The sequence below is a fragment of the Acanthochromis polyacanthus genome, chromosome 2, assembly GCF_021347895.1.
Source record: "Acanthochromis polyacanthus isolate Apoly-LR-REF ecotype Palm Island chromosome 2, KAUST_Apoly_ChrSc, whole genome shotgun sequence".
Taxonomy (NCBI): Eukaryota; Metazoa; Chordata; class Actinopteri; family Pomacentridae; genus Acanthochromis; species Acanthochromis polyacanthus.
This window is the reverse complement of record NC_067114.1, coordinates 5,527,461-5,547,361: the sequence shown is the minus strand read 5'-3', so window position 1 is coordinate 5,547,361 and position 19,901 is coordinate 5,527,461. Positions and strand designations below refer to the sequence as shown.

The 19,901-nt window shown below is 40.5% G+C and overlaps 2 protein-coding genes and 2 long non-coding RNA genes across 4 annotated transcripts in view; 2 read left to right on the top strand and 2 right to left on the bottom strand.

Annotated features, from left to right (window-relative positions):
• LOC127531224 (uncharacterized) overlaps nt 1-5,357 on the top strand; it is a 52,377-nt gene extending 47,020 nt beyond the window's left edge. The window contains exon 3 of the long non-coding RNA XR_007938186.1: nt 5,238-5,357. This is a non-coding gene — a long non-coding RNA (uncharacterized LOC127531224). The remainder of the gene's footprint in view (nt 1-5,237) is intronic.
• pou4f1 (POU class 4 homeobox 1) lies at nt 1,742-4,317 on the bottom strand. Its single transcript, XM_022195432.2, is given in 11 exon segments — nt 1,742-1,929; nt 1,931-2,032; nt 2,034-2,171; nt 2,173-2,199; nt 2,201-2,281; nt 2,283-2,330; nt 2,332-2,366; nt 2,369-2,467; nt 2,470-2,515; nt 2,517-2,870; nt 3,318-4,317. Coding segments are annotated over 11 exon segments (1,119 nt in total). The 5' UTR covers nt 3,441-4,317; the 3' UTR covers nt 1,742-1,863.
• obi1 (ORC ubiquitin ligase 1) lies at nt 4,669-9,823 on the bottom strand. Its single transcript, XM_022195431.2, is given in 13 exon segments — nt 4,669-5,399; nt 5,402-5,572; nt 5,575-6,074; nt 6,076-6,186; nt 6,188-6,262; nt 6,264-6,387; nt 6,390-6,447; nt 6,450-6,477; nt 6,950-7,038; nt 7,368-7,589; nt 7,965-8,056; nt 9,274-9,409; nt 9,620-9,823. Coding segments are annotated over 13 exon segments (1,953 nt in total). The 5' UTR covers nt 9,692-9,823; the 3' UTR covers nt 4,669-5,124.
• Nucleotides 9,824-17,032: 7,209 nt separating this feature from the next.
• Nucleotides 17,033-19,901, top strand: part of LOC110952079 (uncharacterized) — a 31,200-nt gene continuing 28,331 nt past the window's right edge. The window contains exon 1 of the long non-coding RNA XR_002595770.2: nt 17,033-17,728. This is a non-coding gene — a long non-coding RNA (uncharacterized LOC110952079). The remainder of the gene's footprint in view (nt 17,729-19,901) is intronic.

Sequence of the window (19,901 nt, the reverse complement as noted above, 5' to 3'; positions counted from 1 at the left end):
AAGGGCGGGAACTTCATCTGATTTAGGAATTCCAGACATGCAAATCGGTTGTTTCTTTAGCAGCCCTTTTATTTTGTAATTAAGCCTATGTTAGAGGTGCAAACTTTCAAAATAAATGCACCTGCAGGTAAAATACCTCATCACTATTTCCCTATTTTAATCACTTGTTAAAAATACATAGAGCAGAACAATAAACTTGTTCTGGTGCAGCATAAAAAATAATTATTTAGCATTCTGACTGAAAGATATCATTGTTATTAATTATTATTATTATTTAGTTGGCACAGGCTTTTATTTCGAAGGCTTTGACAGTTATTAACATTTATAAGGTGACTTTATGCTCCTGAATTAGTTTTTTTTTTTTTAGCTACATCCAAGCATAACCTCGATTAATGAGCATCTTATCTCGGTTGTAAAAATGCCAACAACATTTTAAATCATACCAAAATTGAACCTAAAATTAAAAACATATATCCAGAAATAAAAACATGTAGTTAATCCCTTGAACTAATGCAAAAATATTCAGATTGAAACATCAAAATTCGTCCAGTGGAGGCCCAATCACAACCAGAAAAGCATGGATTTCTTTCTTTGATTTATTAGAAGATTGCTGGAACACACCTCCCTGTTGAATTTGGCTTACAGGATGAATAGTACCAATGAAAGTAAAGAGGACAACAGAGGAGAGTGCAGAAGTTGTGAGAGAGGGAAGGAGACAGTGGGACATTTTTTTTTCTTCCAATGATGCACATGTCGCCGCAAGTTTTGTAAACATACTTGTGCACAAAGTAAAATATTACTTACACCAGCGTTTCCGTAACAAATTAACACGACAAACAACGTGGTGATCTTAATGTGAAAAAACAGGCATTTAACAGTGACTTACACCATCCACAAAATAAGGTCTATCAGCAGACAGCTCTACTGTAAGCAGTGATTTCTTTCCCCCAATGCATAGAGTGTTTGCACTGCCAAACTGAGACACATGAAATCCTCTTTTTCCCCCCTTCCTTAATGAAGCAGACAAGGCTTTTTCGTGCTCTGATCTGTCTGAAACTTTTTCCTTGTGGCATGGAATAAGACCCTTATAATTTATTTCCCCCTCCCAAAAAACACAGGAGCTCAACCTCTGATAAGTGATAAAGTGATGTCTGTATATACAAAACCATTTAACCGATCTAGAAACCTAAAAGGGCCTTTTTTGTGCAAATTCAAAAAAATATATCTGTAGATGTGACAGCCCAGAAGAGGCTAAATTACTACCCCGTGAATTAGGATTCCATGCAGGCCTACATTTTTTTCGTTAGCCATTTAAAGTTTGCAACTAAATTTGACTTCATAGCAGCCTCCAAATAAGAAAGAAACGAACGGATGAATAAATGAACAGATTCATGAATTATTCTAGAACAACAACGACAAAGAAAAGGGGAAAAAAAGGAAGAAATCAAACCCAAGAACACAGTTCAACAATCAATGAGGTAATTCGTAAATGGCTATACTTCAAATAATAGGCCTATTAGGAGAAAATAACTCGCTATAGTATCCAAGCAAATTACCTCTTTCCACGTGTTTTTTTAAAGGCAATGTCGCTAAAACATTTTTCCCTTCGTAACAACTGAGCGAAATTTTGTGTGATCTGTTATTTGCATACTTCACATTCACCGATAACGTGAAAAATAAACAAGATATATGAAAGCCTCTAAATGGGATCTAAAGCCATTGCGCCACCAACGTGGGAAAATCGCTGGAGACAAAAAGACTGAAATGGTGTCTTTAGTGTCCCTTGGTCCCCCAAATTCAGTCCCCACAACTTTTTTTTTCTGTGTGTGTGTTTTTGTTTTTTGTTTTCCTCTCCTTTGCTCATCAGTGGGCAGCGGAAAATTTCAACCTCTTCTGCTTCTGTCTTTGGTTACAAAACCACACTCGCAGCCACATTTTTTTTCAGGTCCAACTTTCGGCTAATAGCTGCTATTTTCTCGGACGACGGCCGAGGCTGTACGGCGAAGTAGGCCTCCAAAGATCTCTTTTCCGGGCGCCGCTATCGAGGTCCTCTTGCGTTTCTTTTCCCCTCCGTTGAAAATGTCAGGTTTGCTCATTTTCTCCCTCTGGCCCCCTCGGCCTCCTCCAGCCAGCGCCTGGAGGATGGGCTTGAGCGCAATCATGTTGTTGTTGGGACAGAGTTAAGGACTCGAATCGACAAAATTGTACTTTGGCTCAGCGATCCCCACGCCGGAATTTTGAGATTAGCCAGAGCGCCGCCCACGTCCGCCTGGGTCACCCCCCAGCTTGATCCTCCGCTGCTTGAAGCGCTCCGCGAAAGCCTCCAGCTCGCCTTGGGTCCGTGTCCGAGTCATTGATGGAGGGAGTCCGGCGTTCGTGAGCCCCGGGCCGCCTTGACCGCCGCCGTGATGGCCCGGTAAGAGCCCGTGGTGGGTGAGAGGCGAGTTCATGCTCATGGCCTGGTGGAGAGGTGACCCAGGCCGTGCATGTGCGAGTGCGGGTGCGCGGAGGAGTGGAGAAATGAGCCCTCCGCCACCGCCACCTCCGCCGCCTCCTCCACCTCCTCCTCCGCCGCCGCCACCTGCACCGTCGTGCGCGCTGGACATGAGGGCGAGAGACGGCGAGGAGAGGTGGTCCATGATGTCCGGGGGCTCCAGGTTCTGGTGGTGGTGGTGGTGATGGTGGTGGTGGTGGTGGGCCAGTGGCACGGTGGACGTCGACGAGCATGGCACCGTGCTCATCGTGTGGTAGGTGGCGTCGGGCTTGAACGGGTGCGTCTTGCCCTGGGACACGGCGATGTCCACGGCCGCCAGAGCCTCAGCCCGGGCCAGGAGGGTCTCATCCAGGCTGGCGAATATGTTGCTCTGTAGCTGCAGAGGGGGGACAATTAAAAAGAAAACAAAACGGGGAAACGGAGGGGAGAACGAAAGGGTGTGAAATGGGTAGGAAATGTGAAAAGGGTAGAAAGGAAGACAGCAGGAAAAAAGAAAAAAGTATAAATGAATGTAGCTGTCAGTCGGGACTTTTGGCGACATAACAGAGTCGGAGTATTCCTTCAGAAGCGGCAAGTCATAAAAATTAATACAAAAACAGCAAAGCCGGGCTTTTGCGTGAGCATGCTTTCAAAAAGATCACAGACTCTCCGAGTGATTGCTGTGGAATACATGAAAAAAACATTAAGTGCTCGTCTTGGCTGAATGTGCCTCGGAGCAGCCCTTGTTATTACGCACAGACAGCATTCAAGCACTACAAGCAGCCAAGGCAAGAAAAAGGACAAAGTGAAAGTTTTTTCTCTCTTTTTTCGGTTGATAATTTACCTGTGGAGTTTGTAGGCAGGCTCTCCTTATAGCTTCCGAGCTGGAATGCAGGGTGGTGTACTTGTGTTCGGGTAAGGAGGGATGCATGGCGAAGTGCGGCTGTTTGCTGTTCATGGACATCATCTTGGCGAGCTTCTCCAATTAAAGTGCACGGGAAAGAAGGGGGGAAACGGCTACAAGAGCTGGAAAATAGTCATAGACACACAGTGATCCCTTTGCCTATCCGGTAATGATGCGCTGTAGTTCGCTGTGTAGTGCGCCGAGCAGCAGCCTTGAGCCCGGAGATCACAGAGATGCCTGCAGTCTCTCAGACGCACTTATCTGTCTACTGTTTCCCACTGCTGGGGATGAGAGAGGCTCTTACACCTGAGCGCCTCAGATCTCGTCAAGCCCGTGCTCGGCTGCTCTCGCGAGACATAAACTGCCAGAACAGTGAGCAGGCTGACAGATAAAAACTGCTCACAGGGCAGGCAATAACATCTGGAGACTAGACGCCTGCGTTTTTTTAGGGGCTCTCTCCTCTCCATCCAGCCACAGTCCCAATGCCTGTAAGGCCTTATTCTTTACTTTAAGGCCGTTAACCATTGACTTAACGCGGTTTATTTGTGCTGCTACCATCCCTGGGATTTTATTTTTTTGTCTCCTATGGAATTATTTGGTTAAACAAGACAAAATTCTGAAAACTAATTAGCTTCATTATGAAAGAGGCTCAGCAAAGCAATTTCAAATATAGAAATATTACTAATTTGAATTGATCAGTTGTTTACACCAAATCTTTAAATGTGTCCCTCATATTAACCCTTGGAAACAAAAGAGCCTGCTGCTCTATCATTAAAGACCATCATGGCCAGATGAGCACTAAACAAATTGATTTAATACACCAGTGTAACCTTGTACACAGTCTTTACCTAAATTAATCCCAATGAATTAACACTTCATTCAAACCACAACGGCTGCCCAATTAAAATTTCATGCAGTGATTAGAGGTATGTGAAATATACACGATATATCGTTACATTTGCATAATAAATAAGGCGCCTTCTGCACCAGTGGAATTACTGAGTGAGGTCTCTAATGTGTGTCGTTACAGGCTACATGACTTTTTAAATCGACATGAAAGGACTGAGCTATTTACACTTAACACGAACAAATTGTGTACTGCAAAAAAATAAAAAAAAGAATATGATCATATGAAAAGTATGTTGTTTGTCCACTAAAAATCTAAATCACAAAATACTAACCAATATACCTGTGAACTCTCAAAGGGGATGATTACCTGAATCATGTGATCAAGGCATTTGCAAAAAAGACAAAGAAAATGCAGAAAGCACAAACAAAAGCTATCAACACATTTCTATTGCAATTACTATTTTATTTATAACACACATTGCAACTTCAGTTAGAATATTACGTTTTATCATGATAGTCTTATTTATCCGTCTTCAGTACCGCAGAAGATTACCACGAGGGCCATGAGGTCCGCTCAGTAGTTTCAAATGCCAAACACAGACATGTAGGGTGAAACTATATTTGTCTAAGCACCAAATGTGATGTTCCAACAACAAACTGCACAGGCTGTAAAAATGGGCTCTCAAAGTTATTTAGCTGCCACTGAGAGCTACAGGACAAACACTATCCAACCGTCCTGCCCTATTTTGACCTGATTCATATACCACAACAGGAAAATTAGAGCCTAGCTTCAGATTTAGACATGTATTCTGAAGCAACAAATAATGCTTCCAGTTGTTAAGCCTGACCAACACATGCTACTCTGAGAACACACACAGGTTGGGTTGCTTTGAAACCTTTACATAAGCTTTGAAAGTTTTGTGGGGCTGCTTGTGATAAAGGGGCTGTGAGATTTTCTCTTTATTGGCTGACTGCTGTTCAGTGCGTGTCTTTCTCTTGTTGTGTTCACAGACTTGCCACCAGTGCAGCCGGAGGAAGGAGAGATGTTTGCATGGTCATGGTCCTGGCTTGTTGGACTGAGAGAGCCTGAGGGACCGGCCTTAACCTCATCCAGAGGATCAAACAGTAGATCAAAAGACAGTTCCTCGGTCTGAGAGGGTCCTTCACAGCCAGGACATGGGCGCTGCGCTTCCTGCTGGACACTAGTGCAGCAAAACCTTCCTCTGCAGAGCCTTTTTTGGTGTCTTTGTTTTTCAAGGGCCATCAGTGTTTTCTAACGGTTGGGGGTTCTTGGGGTTCACATTGTGCCACAGGTTTGTTACTATAGTTTGACTTGACATCAGGGAAACTTTGGGTTCTGGGACAAGAGTGTTGTCTAAGACTGTGGTAGGACAGGAAACCAGGGAGAGCTGCGATTCCCGGCTGCTGGAGCTCTCTCCATCCAGCATCATGGAATCCAACTCGGAGATTTTGTCCAGGTAAGCTGCATCCATGGACGCCTCGCTGGACATCTGGAAGCCATCAGGCCCGTCACCTACAAGATTAGCAGACGCAGACTCCTCAACTGAGCTTGCTTTACTTGAACTTGGATACAACTGGTCATTAGTGTTAGATCTCTGCCAGCCATCCCAGAACACAGACTTTGATGGATTCACGTCTTTTGGAGGCAAGCTTTTGTGGAATTTCTCGAGACTTCGGAAATGATTCTCCAAACTCATGCTGCTTTTACTAGGACTAGGAAATTCCTCAAATTGAGCCTCCTCAGGTGCAACGGCAGGTTTAAACGCAACTTTCTTTTCACGGATGCCGGGGCTCCTCAGAGTCAGGGAGCGGAAAGCAGTGGACGAGTAGTGGGTAAAAGTCAGAGGAGGTGCTGTCTGAGCCCTCGTCTTGAGGTTTCAATGAGATTCTATTAAAGTCTTCATGATCTGCAGATGGATAAACAAACTGTGATTCCTGGAAAACGTTGGCATTCTGCCTCTGGATTGCTGCAGATCGACTCCCTCTCGTTGTCACTCAAGTTCTCATCATCATGCTAATTTCTGTTGCTGTGTCAGAGTTTCTGTTGCAGCTGTGCTCGTCCCGCATGCTTCCGGCACGTCAAGACATTTCTTCTCAGACTTTCTGACCTGAGACTCCAGGTCATCAATGTACTGGTCATGCGCTCCAGAGCCCTTTTCAAGTGGTCTACATCACGCTCATACTGCTGGAATTTTAGCTTCCAGTGCCAGCCACCGTATATCGACCAAACCTGGGGACAGAACATTTCATCTTTAAATCATGACAAGTCAATAACATTTAGCTGAGTGACAGCTTTTCTACATTTGTATTGTGCCTTTAAAAAACACATTTGTAAATGTACCTTTGAGCACGATAACGCATTTGGAAAGTAATTAAAACTGAGCTAGAAATAAAAACACTATTCAGTATGTCTGCAATTCATGACAGATGAAGCAGGAATGATCAACTTGCCTGTATGCCGCTACTTCCAATATTCCAAACCCTAAGAGCTTGCCCACCCCTGTTAAGATTAAGTTATCAGACAACAAGTGTTTCTCAGAATAATGGCACATTTTCAGATTAATTTGAAACAGTAGGTATGGAACTGTGTTAGTAGGCAGGATTAAAATGAGAGAAAAACAAGGTTATGGGGGCCAAAAGCTTGAACCTCTTTGAAAAAGTCAAGAACATTTTGGTGTCATGAAGCACACAAAAATACTTACTTTTGAGGAGATCTGCTCGCCACCTCAGCTTTCAGCCTCATATTTTCTTGTACAAGGTCGACATTTTGAGATCGCAATGCCTTATTTGCCTGAAGATGGTAAAGTAACAATATTTATTCCTAAATTATTTCATTTATAGAAGCATAAGCAGTTTTATTTCACCAAAACACTAGTATACTAGTTTTTTTTTTTTTTACACTGTTTCCTTTATAAGTATAGAAAAAAGTAATAATCAGAATAACAATGTGCAACTCAAATTTATACTGTCAAATGCATCAATGAATATTCTTTTCACAACCAAACTAAAGCCTATAACTTATCTGCATCTGTCAGCAAAACAGAAACATCTGTATTTTAAAGGATCAATATAATGTAGTATTTTAAGCAGACAGTGGCTCACATACTGCATGCTGCATACCTCTTTCAGCTTATCCATGTCCTGCTTTACTTTGTCGCAAACATCTGTGGCTGCTCGCAACTTGTTTGTCCATTCTTCCAGGACAAGCGGAGCCACTCTTTTGTCATCTGGTTGCTCTGTATTGATGCTGCAGGGATCCAAAGCGGTCCTCAGCTGGGCCTCTAGACTGTGATTTTTTGTTTTCAGCTCTTCGTTTTCTCTCATTAGCCCTTCGATTTCTTCCTGTTGGAGAAATTTTGAAAACAGGATTTACAAACAATCCGATGATTGTGTCTTCACAACACTAACACCAGTGCTGAAATTAACTGCAGCTCTTATATAAAAAATTTGAACACTATCATCTGAAATTTCTTTTTGCGTTTGCTCCAATGTAGATACTCTTAACAATATATTGCTCTCCAAGATATTCAGAGCAATGAATCTTCAAAGAAAAATCTGTAACAATGGATAGTGGCTGCAACTGAAACTTCACTGAACTGTGCTGACCTGATGGCCTGTTCTCATGTTTTTGCAGTGATAAGCCCCTTGAAAAGTCTGTTCAGAAACCTTAACCTGCTTGTTTTAGCTGTGAAAACACACTGCATGATGAGCCAATACCTCATACTCCCGTAAAAGCAGCTCTCCTCTGGTTTTTCTGAGACATTTCCTCATAGGAGGACTGTCACTGTGATCTCCCTCATTTGTTCCTCCTGTAACAGAAATACACGAGCACAAAAAAGATTAGTAGAACAGACAATGAAACATGTACTAAAATAACATTTAAAGTAAAGTCCCTTGGCTTTTATGTGGATTCAGTGACACCTTAGTTATGGTTTTTCAGAACTGTTAGCCAAAACAAATAGAATACTGGTAGAATTTTGAAAGCAGGCCAAGATTAATGGTGACTCCAAGCTTACCTGCAGAACAGTGAGTTAAATTTTAATGAGAAGACACGAGTCTTTAAGCCCTGTACTTGTTGCCTTCCCTTAAGTAATACACTAACATTTTGGATGAGTGGATTGACATTCATGTTCTCTTTTTCGTACAGATGTATTCAACAGCTGGGATTAAGGGTATCATATCCAACCTCTTTCACAAGCTTTCATATTCCATTCTTTTATCCTCTCAAACAAATGGATGTATTACAGAATGTTCAAGTCCAGAGTGGACAGATGAAATAACTGCATGAATAAAAGTTTGGATTTTTGGAAGAAATATTCAAAGTCTGAATCCAGTTTAGCGGGCTAGAGCTATGAGCCGACTCGTCTGTGTGGACTGATTTTAGTCATTGTGAGAAGAAATCTAATGCAATCAGATCAACAAAATAAGAAAGCATGCAGGAAAACAACAAGTTTGTGTGATCAAGAACTACAGAATTATAACCCCACATTTATCCATGCAAACATCCATCAGTCTTTGTACATTTCTGATAAGGTATTCATTCATGTTATACGGTATAAATGTAAGGAAAATGACACCCTGGATATATATATATCCTTGCTAGCCATCTTTGCTTATGTTCAGCTGTTTGTTTGAGGATCAAGTAGTATAGTTTTCCTGCCCTAAAATAAGTTCATCTCAAGTTTGCTTTACTGCAGCAATCGTCAGTTTTCTATTAAACATGTGGACAGCACGGTCCAAACTACTTAAAATTTATGAACAGCAAACATTTATTCTCATGCATGACCTAATGACTGAGCTTTTCAGGTTTGCAAGAAACTTTGTTTATTAGCTGAAACCATCAACTTCAGGCTATTGGTAAAATAAACCTTACAGCTGCCTAAACTTGACTGCAAACTTCACAACATGCTGTGTTGAACATGAAGTCACGGTGACTCACGACGCTGCAAGGGAGACGAAGCCTCACATTACCGCTCTTGTCTTGCTTTGTGTCTGTTCCTCCTTTTTTGCGTGCAACTCAACTCACCGATGATTTCCCTGCAGGGGTTCTCTGGCGTGATGGGGACTCTGCAGGACGGACACTGGCTAGCTTTCTTTAACCACATTTCCATGCAGGACGAGCAGAACACGTGGTGGTTGGCACAAATGACCGGCTGCCTAACCTGCACAGAGACAAACATGAGAAGATTAAGTCGAAACTTTGGTTAACAGTTGCAATAACACCACGAACACAAGTTTAAGCGCAATACTCGGCTAAAACTGTTTAGCTAGCTAGATTTAACCGTTGAGAGCGTTCATGTTTATCCCGAGTAAACGCGTCCCCCTTCGTTTTTAAAGGCTGGCGGACGACTTAGAAACAGAACGGCGGTTACCTTTCCGAGACATATCTGGCACGAAATCGGCAAAGTGAGGGAAAGAGTCGACGCCTGGTAGTTGAGAGCCATTGTTGTGGTGAAAACACAGCACGGTTCAGCGGCACACTTCCTCTGAGCAGGTACAAATCTCCCACCAGGACCCGCTGCGTCGCGCGCCGAGTCTCACATCTACGGAGAGCGAAAAGGACCAAAAGGCGCCAGTTTAGCGAACACGCAAATACAATGACCAAAAGTTTTCGCCTCACTTTAAGTCATGTTTAAAATTTCGTTTGACAAACACACCGCGAAGAACGTATGTTTGGTGAGTAATTTTAATGTGTTTTTAAAACGGGAAACCAGAGATATCCCAGTTTATCAATATTTTTGCTAGTTAAACAACCGACCAGTGTCGACTACCAATAACATTCATTTGAACTATTGAGTGCCCCATCTGATAAATGCAAGTCAACTTGAATCTCCTTTTACGGTAACTGTTTTGGTTTCCACAAAGTCCTAAGAAACACAATTTACTCTCTAATTCCCTCTCTGGCCATCAATATATCAAAGTTCCAAATTTAGATAATCAAAATTCAATAATCAACAATTCTGCTTGATTATCTCTGATTTGCCTGGAATTTTTACATCATGAAATGTGGATATGTATAAAGATCTTTGTGAAATTGTAGCTCAGTATATTAAATACTTTCCAGACAACATTGTTCAAATGTCTGAAGGACAATATCTCAGGAAATTAAATGTTAACAGCATGACATATTCACTGCTAATCTCAACTCCCCACTGATTTAGAATCTGCAATACTGGACAAATACATCAAATAATCTCTGGTTATGCTTTTGAAACTCCAGAACTCTACTTTATTCTCCTTTGATCAGGCTATCTAGCAGTATTTTTGCTTTTGTGGGAAAACATATGTGCTAAGTCAGTAATGAAATTTAGACTAAAATAACATGTTTTTCTCATTTTTGTGACTAAAATTTAATATAAAAATTGATTCCGTGTGTTTTGTTTTGTATTTTTGTGCCATGCAACTGCATATAGCTCAGAAAATACCACTAGTTTTCTTCTGCATTTACAATTTCTTTGTTAGGATGGGATTTTTAATGATGATTTATATATATATATATATATATATATATATATATATATTTTTATGTCACCCATAATCAGAGATTATTTGAGTCTCTTGTCTCAGATTCATTGGCATGATGGGAAATAACAGTACAATGTTCTGGCTTTTCTCTTACATACTGCTTCAGGTAATGTTCAAACGTAGCCTCAGATATCAATGTGTAAAAGAAAAAGCTGAAAGTAGGTTAACGGGAAATTTTATTTTAAAAAATGATTGCAGAAAGTTCTTAATATGTCAATTTAATATTCGTAGTTAGAATTTTACATAATCATCATTTTAAAAATAAAGGTTTCACACAAATCAGACAGAGTTGATTATTGTGATGGAATAACCCATTTAGACTTTCTTTCCTGCCTTAAAATGACCTCGATGTAATTCTACATCATAGCCTCCTCTAGAGTATATAAATCTATGAAGTCTTATCCTCTCTTTCCTTTCTCCTCTCCCCTATCACTTTACCTTATGACTCCGCTCAAACAATGTAAAACTACTCTGCATGATGGCAAGTTGAAATATTAGAGTAAATCAGCCATACTTGTAGTACTCTCACTTAGCTAGTCATTTCTGTAGTATATAACGGTTGGGCTGGGAATAAAAAAAATGCTCGATCTTTACAGTATTTCCTTAAACCAATCAGAATTGTCATTGGGTGGAGCTAAGCAAAAGATGTGGTTTGGTGTTCACTTTCAATAGTGACAGGTGGAATTGTCTTGGTGGAACATTTGCACACAGGGAGACAAACACTGTCATTAGTACGGATAATCCACGAAAACACTAGCAGGCCTGCCTTACCACGCGTTCGATGTTGTTGTTGCCGTTTCCTGTAGCAAAGTAGATTTTGCAGATAACAGTAGGAGAGAACAAAGCCCCAGTGATGTGGGTCAAGGATGGGCTTATACCCTACATTAGGAATCAGACTGTTCTTGGTCTCACCAGAAACTGATTCTGATAAAGGAAAAGAAAGCATACAAGCCCGGGAGTCTGAATCCACGTTTTGGAGACGGTCATCGTTCCACTACAGTTTCAACATGAAAATGTTCAGCCATTCTTATTTCACTCATGGTATGTGTTTTAGCATACAAAATACAGCATATGGACAATTTAGGAAGTTTTATTCTTTACTATGTTGTAGCTAACTTTGTTCTGGGTTGGTGACAGCACAGACACTCAAATATTACAGTAGCTATGCAGGCTGCCAAACCAACTCAGTGAGCTATCAAGCTAAAACAAGCTGTTATAATTTTTAATGGGTTCATCACCATGATGACTGAGCCATTAACAGCTATTCCAAGGAGTGATTTGATTTAAGCCTATTAAACTAAGATATTGATTATTGCAGAAATACAAGCAGAACTCATTTGCACAACCTGTTATGGACTGTGCATTCAATGATGAGTACAACTACAATAATTATCTTGTTACAAGAATAGATATGCTTGGACAGAGTAAATACATTTGGGATGTTGAACATGTTTTTGCTGAGTTCTGGTTGTAACATGTTTGGTACGGATCTTCTCTGTTAGTAACCATTAAGCACATAGTCCACATGTTTTTCTTAATTTTTGCTTGTTTTGTTTTTAGGCAAACAGTAAAAGCAGACTTATATTGCTATCACATATTTCTCCATGAAGTTTCAAAAAGTTACCTGTTTTCACCGTATATTTCTGTATTTTTGATATCAAATTGGAACAAAAATGTTTAAATTTTCCATCTTGGAGTCACCAGTGACTGGGAAATGGTGCACTGAAAGTCATACGTCACTACATTTTCCAGGACAAATATAAATGACCATGCATGTACAAACTACTGTATTGCCCATAAAATGTATAAAGCTACCCGTCATCCAGAGGGATGCTGAAATTGAGGTGTGATTTGCATGTCATAGATACCCAAAAATAAATCTTAAAAATGAACCTGGAAAAGATAGTTGTAAACACAGTTTACACAAGTTTACTGTAGTGAAAATAAATAAATAGATATTACAATTGCAGATATCCAGCAGCGTACACAAGCTTTCTATTTCGGTTGCCTTGTAAACAAATATATCTGTTCTTCGAGTAAACTCTTTTATATTGTTTGCACAATGAACTTTTTCCAAAACTTAAGGATTTACAGAGAAAACTGGCTTCTAGTGGGTCAATGTGCTCCCAATAACAGCTAATTAAATAAGTTCATGACATAAATAGCTTTAGTTTCTTGTGTTTGATGTTTGTTTTTGTAAAAATGATAAAGTGCATCAAAGCCCAAAGATCAAATTAAAGAATCACATATGATGAGAACTAACTTCAAAATGACAATTCCTTACTTAGACACCACCAGTATCACATTAATTCATTTGACGTCTGCCCATAAAGAAGATTGCAATGTGACATTTTGCAAGCATTTGTCTCGGATGAATGATCTAATTTATAAATAACAATACACAGTGATCTAATATTTGCATAATTTCCACTACAAATATTTCAAATTACATCTCCATCACAGGTTAGCCCTCTGGAGTCATTACTCATATCTAAACCAACATATCCTGCGCCTCATCGTATCTCAAACCAGGACATCTTCTCAGGATCTAATATGATTAGAATTGACTGACTGCAAAATAACCTTGTACACCAATCCCAGTTTGAAAACATCACTGTTTGATTGTTTTCAGTGCCGTATTAAATGGATCACAGGCCACAGCTTGTTCTCACTCATTTTTCATAGCACTACTGGATTTATGAGAACATTTGGAGAAAATTTAGAAGATTAATATGTTTAAGATAAATAAGTTATAGAGACTCAAGTGTAGAATCAATTTGCATAACATTACCCAATGTTAGTTTTTGTTATGGCTGTATAAAGAGAATGTATAAATGCATACAGACTTTTGAAGGAGCAAGTATATGCAAACAACAGCATATTCAAATATACAACAAATATTTTTAGTAACCATTTCTGATCGGACTAAAATAAAAAACTGTGTGGATGTTCTGTGCAACCTTTCATTCAAGCCCACATTCATCTCAATAACACAACTGACTTCAAAGGCCACCTGACATACAAGATGCTGTCAGAGCTACGTCCCGGTGTGCCACAGTAAGACTACAAATTCTAACTGAAGTGGTTAATGAATTTATTCCTGGGAAAGTTGCCCTAAAATAACCAATATCAGACTGAAATGAAAGAAACACCCATTGTCCCACTGAGATTGCATTGCTTTGCAACAGGCCAGTCATTAATTGGTGACAGTCAATTAATCACAGCCGGTACAGACGGCTGCATCTATTGATCTTGTCCCAGCGCTTATTTTTCATCCCTAAATGACACCGATTGCCAGATTTGACCAGCATGTGTAATGGACAGTGAAGAACCAATGACCCGAGTGTCAGTCTTGTCACTGGTTGGGATCTCTATCCCTTCCCCCATCTCTGGCAAATAGCATCTTTACCATTTAGCTTGGAAAGGTTTAGACTGCCCTAAGAGCACAGCAGCGAAACAGTGTGCTCTGGAGCTCAGATGACCTTTTCTGTTTAAGGCTTAATCTCTGACAAATGCTTGCTTTAATTAGCCTGATACCCCCTGCCTAGGCAGCCACCCCACCCAGCTCTTCTCTCTCCCTTACTGTCTGCCTGCGTCTACTTTTCCCTCTCCTTCCCGATCTGACTTTTGGAAATCCTTAAACACTCATCAGTGTGATATACTGTAGATAGAAATGAACTGACAGCCACGTAGCCTGCGGTAGATAAGAAACATAAAAAGGGCAGGATATCTGTCTGAAGTATTGATATTCTATAAGAAACGGATAAGGCACGTATCATATTTAAAACTTATAGTGTATGTAAATGACATAGCAAAATGTAAAATAAAGCTTCAAGACTATGCCTTCAAAGTTCAAAATGATATAACAGTGGAAGTTTTATTATATATTATTGCTCAAAAGTCTAATTTATAGAAGGTGATATTTGAAACACTTCAGAAAATACAATAATTGAACAAATAATGAAAGGGCAGAGAAAGAGGTAATGTTGAGAAGAGAGTGTATAAGAATAAAAAAGATTAGCCAGGGCACATTAGGAGGTTTAAGATAACATGCAACAGCAACCTGCAGGCCTCATCTATTGATCAGCCGCTATCAGAGACAGTGGAGTGTGTTTGTGCAATTGTGTGTGTGCAAAAGCAAGAGAATGGTAGAATGTTTGGAACTCAAACTTAAGTAGATTTTGTTTTTTGCCATCACAGTTTGAAAGGAAAAAGTATGATATATTTCTAAATAAATATATAAACTCCACAAGAGGCTGAAGCAGATGCTTCTGAAGTTTGAACGCCAAGAAGCAAATTGGGCAAATGTTCCTGATCACTTTCCAACATTGCTGAAATTAAATCCTCTCAAAGCCTCAGCTTCACCAGAGACTGCAGCAGCCCATGCATCCCTCCCACTGCAGCAGAAAACACAAGTAAAAGAGATGCATGGCTACAAATCCCTGTTTTATTGGAAAGGGGCCTAATTATTAGGATGTAAGTCAGCCTGTGACTGGAGGGCCGTCTCCTTGATGCGGGCCTGGTTTATATTTATCCCCTCCTCTGCAGCTACAGCAGCAGTGCCACCATCACTACCAGCAGTGTGTGGTGCTTTTATTACATCGCCCACAGGCAGGTTCAGCCCTGTCACAGTTGCACACACACGAACACGCACACACACACACACACACACATCCACGCAGCCTGCAGGACCGGCAGCCAGTTGAGTCCCCTCCACAGCAGAGTTACTCCACATCCCCATGCAGCCCCACATGGGCCCCTGGGACAGTGGAGGGAGGGAGTGGGTATTATGGTAATACTATAGCCTGCTGCTCCCTTCCCCTCTCCTGCAGCACAGCTGGGAAGGACCATCATTACAAGTATTGTAGCAATCTGTTTAAGAGGGACACATTGGAGAGGTTGGGTGACAGAGAGAGGATGAGTGCTGCATACATAGATCACATAAAATATGATTAAAATGTGTGTGAGGGGACCAGGGATAAAATGCAAAACTTGTTATGAACACCTTATATCAAGTCTACTGTCAAAATGGCCAGCTGTAAATCTCTATTTTCCCCTTTTACTTTTTTATTTTATTAAAGGTTTCTTGTGTTGAGCTGGTCATATCTCAAGACAGGAGGCCCGTGGCACATAAGGAATAAATAGGACATAAAGTACTTGAATCTCTAATGTCTCATATAGCTTTACCAATCTATATTGTAGTGTGTCACAAGCTGGAAATCCATTAGAAAATGACAGAAATCAAATAGCCTTGCAATAATGCAACTGCTGTGGTCAAATTGCCCTGATTTCATGCAAAAATGTTCCAACCCATTATTTTTAGACTTACAGTAAGTGAAACCTTGGAGATATATGTATGAAGTGTTTATGGTAATTGACAACAAGCTGTGTTATTGGCTGAGAACCTCCCACAACACATATCCCAATGCTGCTTTAAATACCTGCTTTGCAATAGATTAATGATTATATATCAAGGATGTCTGATCAGAATAAACAGCCTACTCCACTATTCTGGTAGAAGATTAGACCTTTGACAGAGCAGTCAATCACTCACTGTCGGATTAGGCTGCTCAAAGCCATCCATCTACTTGCCTTGTTTTGGGGCAAAAAGAGCAGACTGTGAGTCAGAGCCTTCCTCAGACTCCATCATCTTCACAGCATTTTTAGGAAACAGAGATATCCATTACATCCTTTTTTCCCCTCCCTGTGCCCTCCTTCTCTTTCTATTTTCAGCCCGGGTTTGAACAGAAAGTTCGATTGATAAAGCACAGAATCTATAACAGCATGCACAGAGGTGAAGGGTTATTGAATATTCTGAAGATGAACTATTAAAAATGCATATTATCTCATTATTCCTGCTGCCAAATAACTGGAAACTATATATGCCGCAAGACAGAAAATGTCTCTCCTCCTTTTTCTCTTTCTTGACCTGACAGAGGGCACGTGAAGAGGAGGGACGGGAGGGAGGAGAATGGTCTTTTAAAAACTGCTTCAGTGCACTAATGTTTCTGAAACCTGAGCCCTTATTGGATCTGAAGGGCATTATAAGACAGGCATCCTCCTCCACCCTCCTGTTTAAAGGTGAGGATTAAAGGTGAGTGTGTTGCTAACTACCTAACAGCAGCAGCGTGTATAACATCATGTTGGTGAGAACACAATGATGTTTAATAGTTGTTGTTTTTTTGGTGAAAGCAACCACTAAGAGGGCTGGTGAAATAATGTTCAACAAAGGCATTCGTCAGCACTCCACCTCCCCCCTGCTCTTCACGCTTACCACACACACACAAACACACACATGCACCAGGAGGCCTTATTAATTATTTGTAGCCACTTGACTTCATATTGTGCTTCCAGTGGCTTGGTCAAAGATTATAATTACCACTTCCCTGTTTGTATCATTTTCCATCTCCTGTGCTTTTAGTGCAGTATTACTTCTCTTGTCCCTCTCCCTCACTCTCTTCCTCCCTCTCTCCCGTATACACAAGACCAAAAGTGCAGGCACATCATTTATTGATAAGACAAAAAGAATGTAATGAAATTATCAATGTTCTTGAATTAATTATGAACATGATTAAGAAAGCTAAAATCTCAGGAGCCAGTCTCTCATTACCCATTCACTCTTAGGGATTGCTTTCATTCAGGGAAGGAGAGGCGAAAAAGCCTTCCAGCAGAGCCCACTCCGGCTCAGCTCTTCTCCCTGTGTGCCTGTCCCCTTGTCTCTGCTGCCGGGCCAATTGACCAAGCCTCCGACAGACCGGACGGCCGGCCGCCAGCCCGACCGCCACCTGGACGGCTTTCTTGCACTCATGCCTGTTATGGTGATGTGGCCAAGCCCAGCTAGCTGCTTCGCGGCCTCTGACGTTTGCATGGAAAAGAGAGGATGTGCTCAACCTTCCTGTTCTACACCTGAGTTCAAGCTCTGAGGTCTTGACCCTCTTAAAAAAGAAACACTCGAGGTAAGTGAAACTTCTCCCGCTTCTAATTAGACTTAAACTGTTTGACATTCAGGAACCACTTATCAGTTGTGCTTGTCTCGAGAAAACAAAACTGCATTCTCCACTTTTTTGTCTGCTTGCAAAAAATAAGCTTTGATTTTATTTCACTATGTAGAGAAAATATTTTGGTACAAGGTGGTTCTTTCTATATCTTAATTAACAGGAAAAAAAACTTACAGTAATCATATATAAGTACTTGCTTAAAAGAATTACCATAATCATACTACACTGTAAGTCAATGGTTTATTGTTGCTAAATTGAGTTCAAATCACTGCACATAATATTGTGGTAAAACATATATAGTAAAAAAAATACATGATTAGCAATATATGTTAGAACTGAACTTTTGTTAGAACTTTTGTTATATATTCCATTAGTTTGGCTTTGTTCTTTTTTATTGTCTTACTGTAAATTCCAAACAGTTTGTGTCATGAAGTAATTTAAGAACTTTTTCAATTGTGTCACTTTTCTTTGAATAAATCTAAATAATTATTATTGGATGATGAGGAGAACAAAGATTTATGTCAGCTCTTCACCCACATTTGTAAACAGTAATTTGCATTTTAAAAAAACATGTATACTGTCTGCAGTGTCCCACATTAATACCATAAGTTTTTTATTTATTTTTTACGAATCATTGCTGAAAATGCCACCCCGTAACAATATGTGAAATGCCCATTTTGTAGCATGTAAAGTCATTTTTTAAATGAGAACAGCAGTGTGTGTTAATCAACTTTCAGTAACTATTTATCCATTTATATTCAGTGGCAACAGTAGAAATGCTCTGCAAGAGCTCAATATCTTTGGTTCAGTCTAGCTTTCTTTTGTTCAGTCACATGGGACAGTATATGGGGCAATACTCCCCAAAGTATTGGGAGTTTCAAACAAAGTCTCAAACCCACTGTCTCTTTCCTATTCACACCATCTCTCTTCATAAATGTCTTTCTAGCTTTCTCTCCACGTACACACTCTCAAACACAAGCCTGCGTGCACACACTCATGCTTAATCATACTGTCGATATAGAAATATAAACCTGTGCATTGTTTTCACCTCCTAACACAAACAGAACGTACACATGCTTACACATGAACATGCTGTTGTATATTCATAATAACCCGTACACAGCTGTTTTTGCCTCACAGAGCTTTGTGTTATTTTTGAGATACGTTGGCGTTTAAGGGATTAACAGTTTATGGTGAAATACAACTCACATCCTGACCTGACACCTTTACTGAAAGCGTCAGTTTTGTGTGAAATTCAAAGCAGTGTGTCACTTCGCTCCTGCTTCAGAGGAATATATAGAGCAAATTTTTCCCTCTTAGTGATTTCATGATTTCTGTTACAGTACGAAGAGAAGAAAAGAGTCACTAGCGAAAAGAGAACAAGAGAAAAAGACGGTGAGATCTCAGGGGTTAATGGCAATCCTCCTGTCCGAGGGATTGATCCAAGTATTGGATCGCACATAAAGCTGCAGTTACTGGATATTACCCTGCCGCTATCGGCCTGCAGTGATGGCCTGGATAAGAAGTGCTTACCAAAGAGGATGCTCCTTCAGGGCAGATACGGTTTCCCAGCCCTCTGGGAACAACAACCACATGCCTGCTGCTTGCTCAGGAACTTTCTACCTCATCGAGTAAATCCAGGGGCCTTATCAAGTTACTGGCCTAGTGAACTGCTCAAAAAATGTTTAAACCTCCTCAGATTTTGAGCCGTGTAGGGGCAGGGCAGTAATTAAATGGCACCTGCTGTTCATAGATAAGGGTGTTGATGATTTGGTTTGTGTTTTATGTCGGAGGAAGTAGGGTTATCGCGGATTCAATTCGGAGCAGAATGCACTGTCAGATTTTGCTGCTTTAGATTGTGAAGTTACTTCAAACAAAACTGCGTTTTCGTAACAGAAAGTTTACTTTTTGCTTCCTCCAGATTTCACTAAACCTCTACTAATTATTGTAATTGCTGTAAACCCTTTAAATGGGCATGCCTCAAGAAGCTGTCCTTAAGCTAGTCTTGTCCGTATTCCCTGTTGTGGTTTCCCTTCAGATTTGTGTAAGGATTAGCTAATTCCAGATCTGTGCCAAGGTGGGCAGTTCTACCCATGAGCATCTGCTGTATGTCTCTCTGTGGTATTACCCA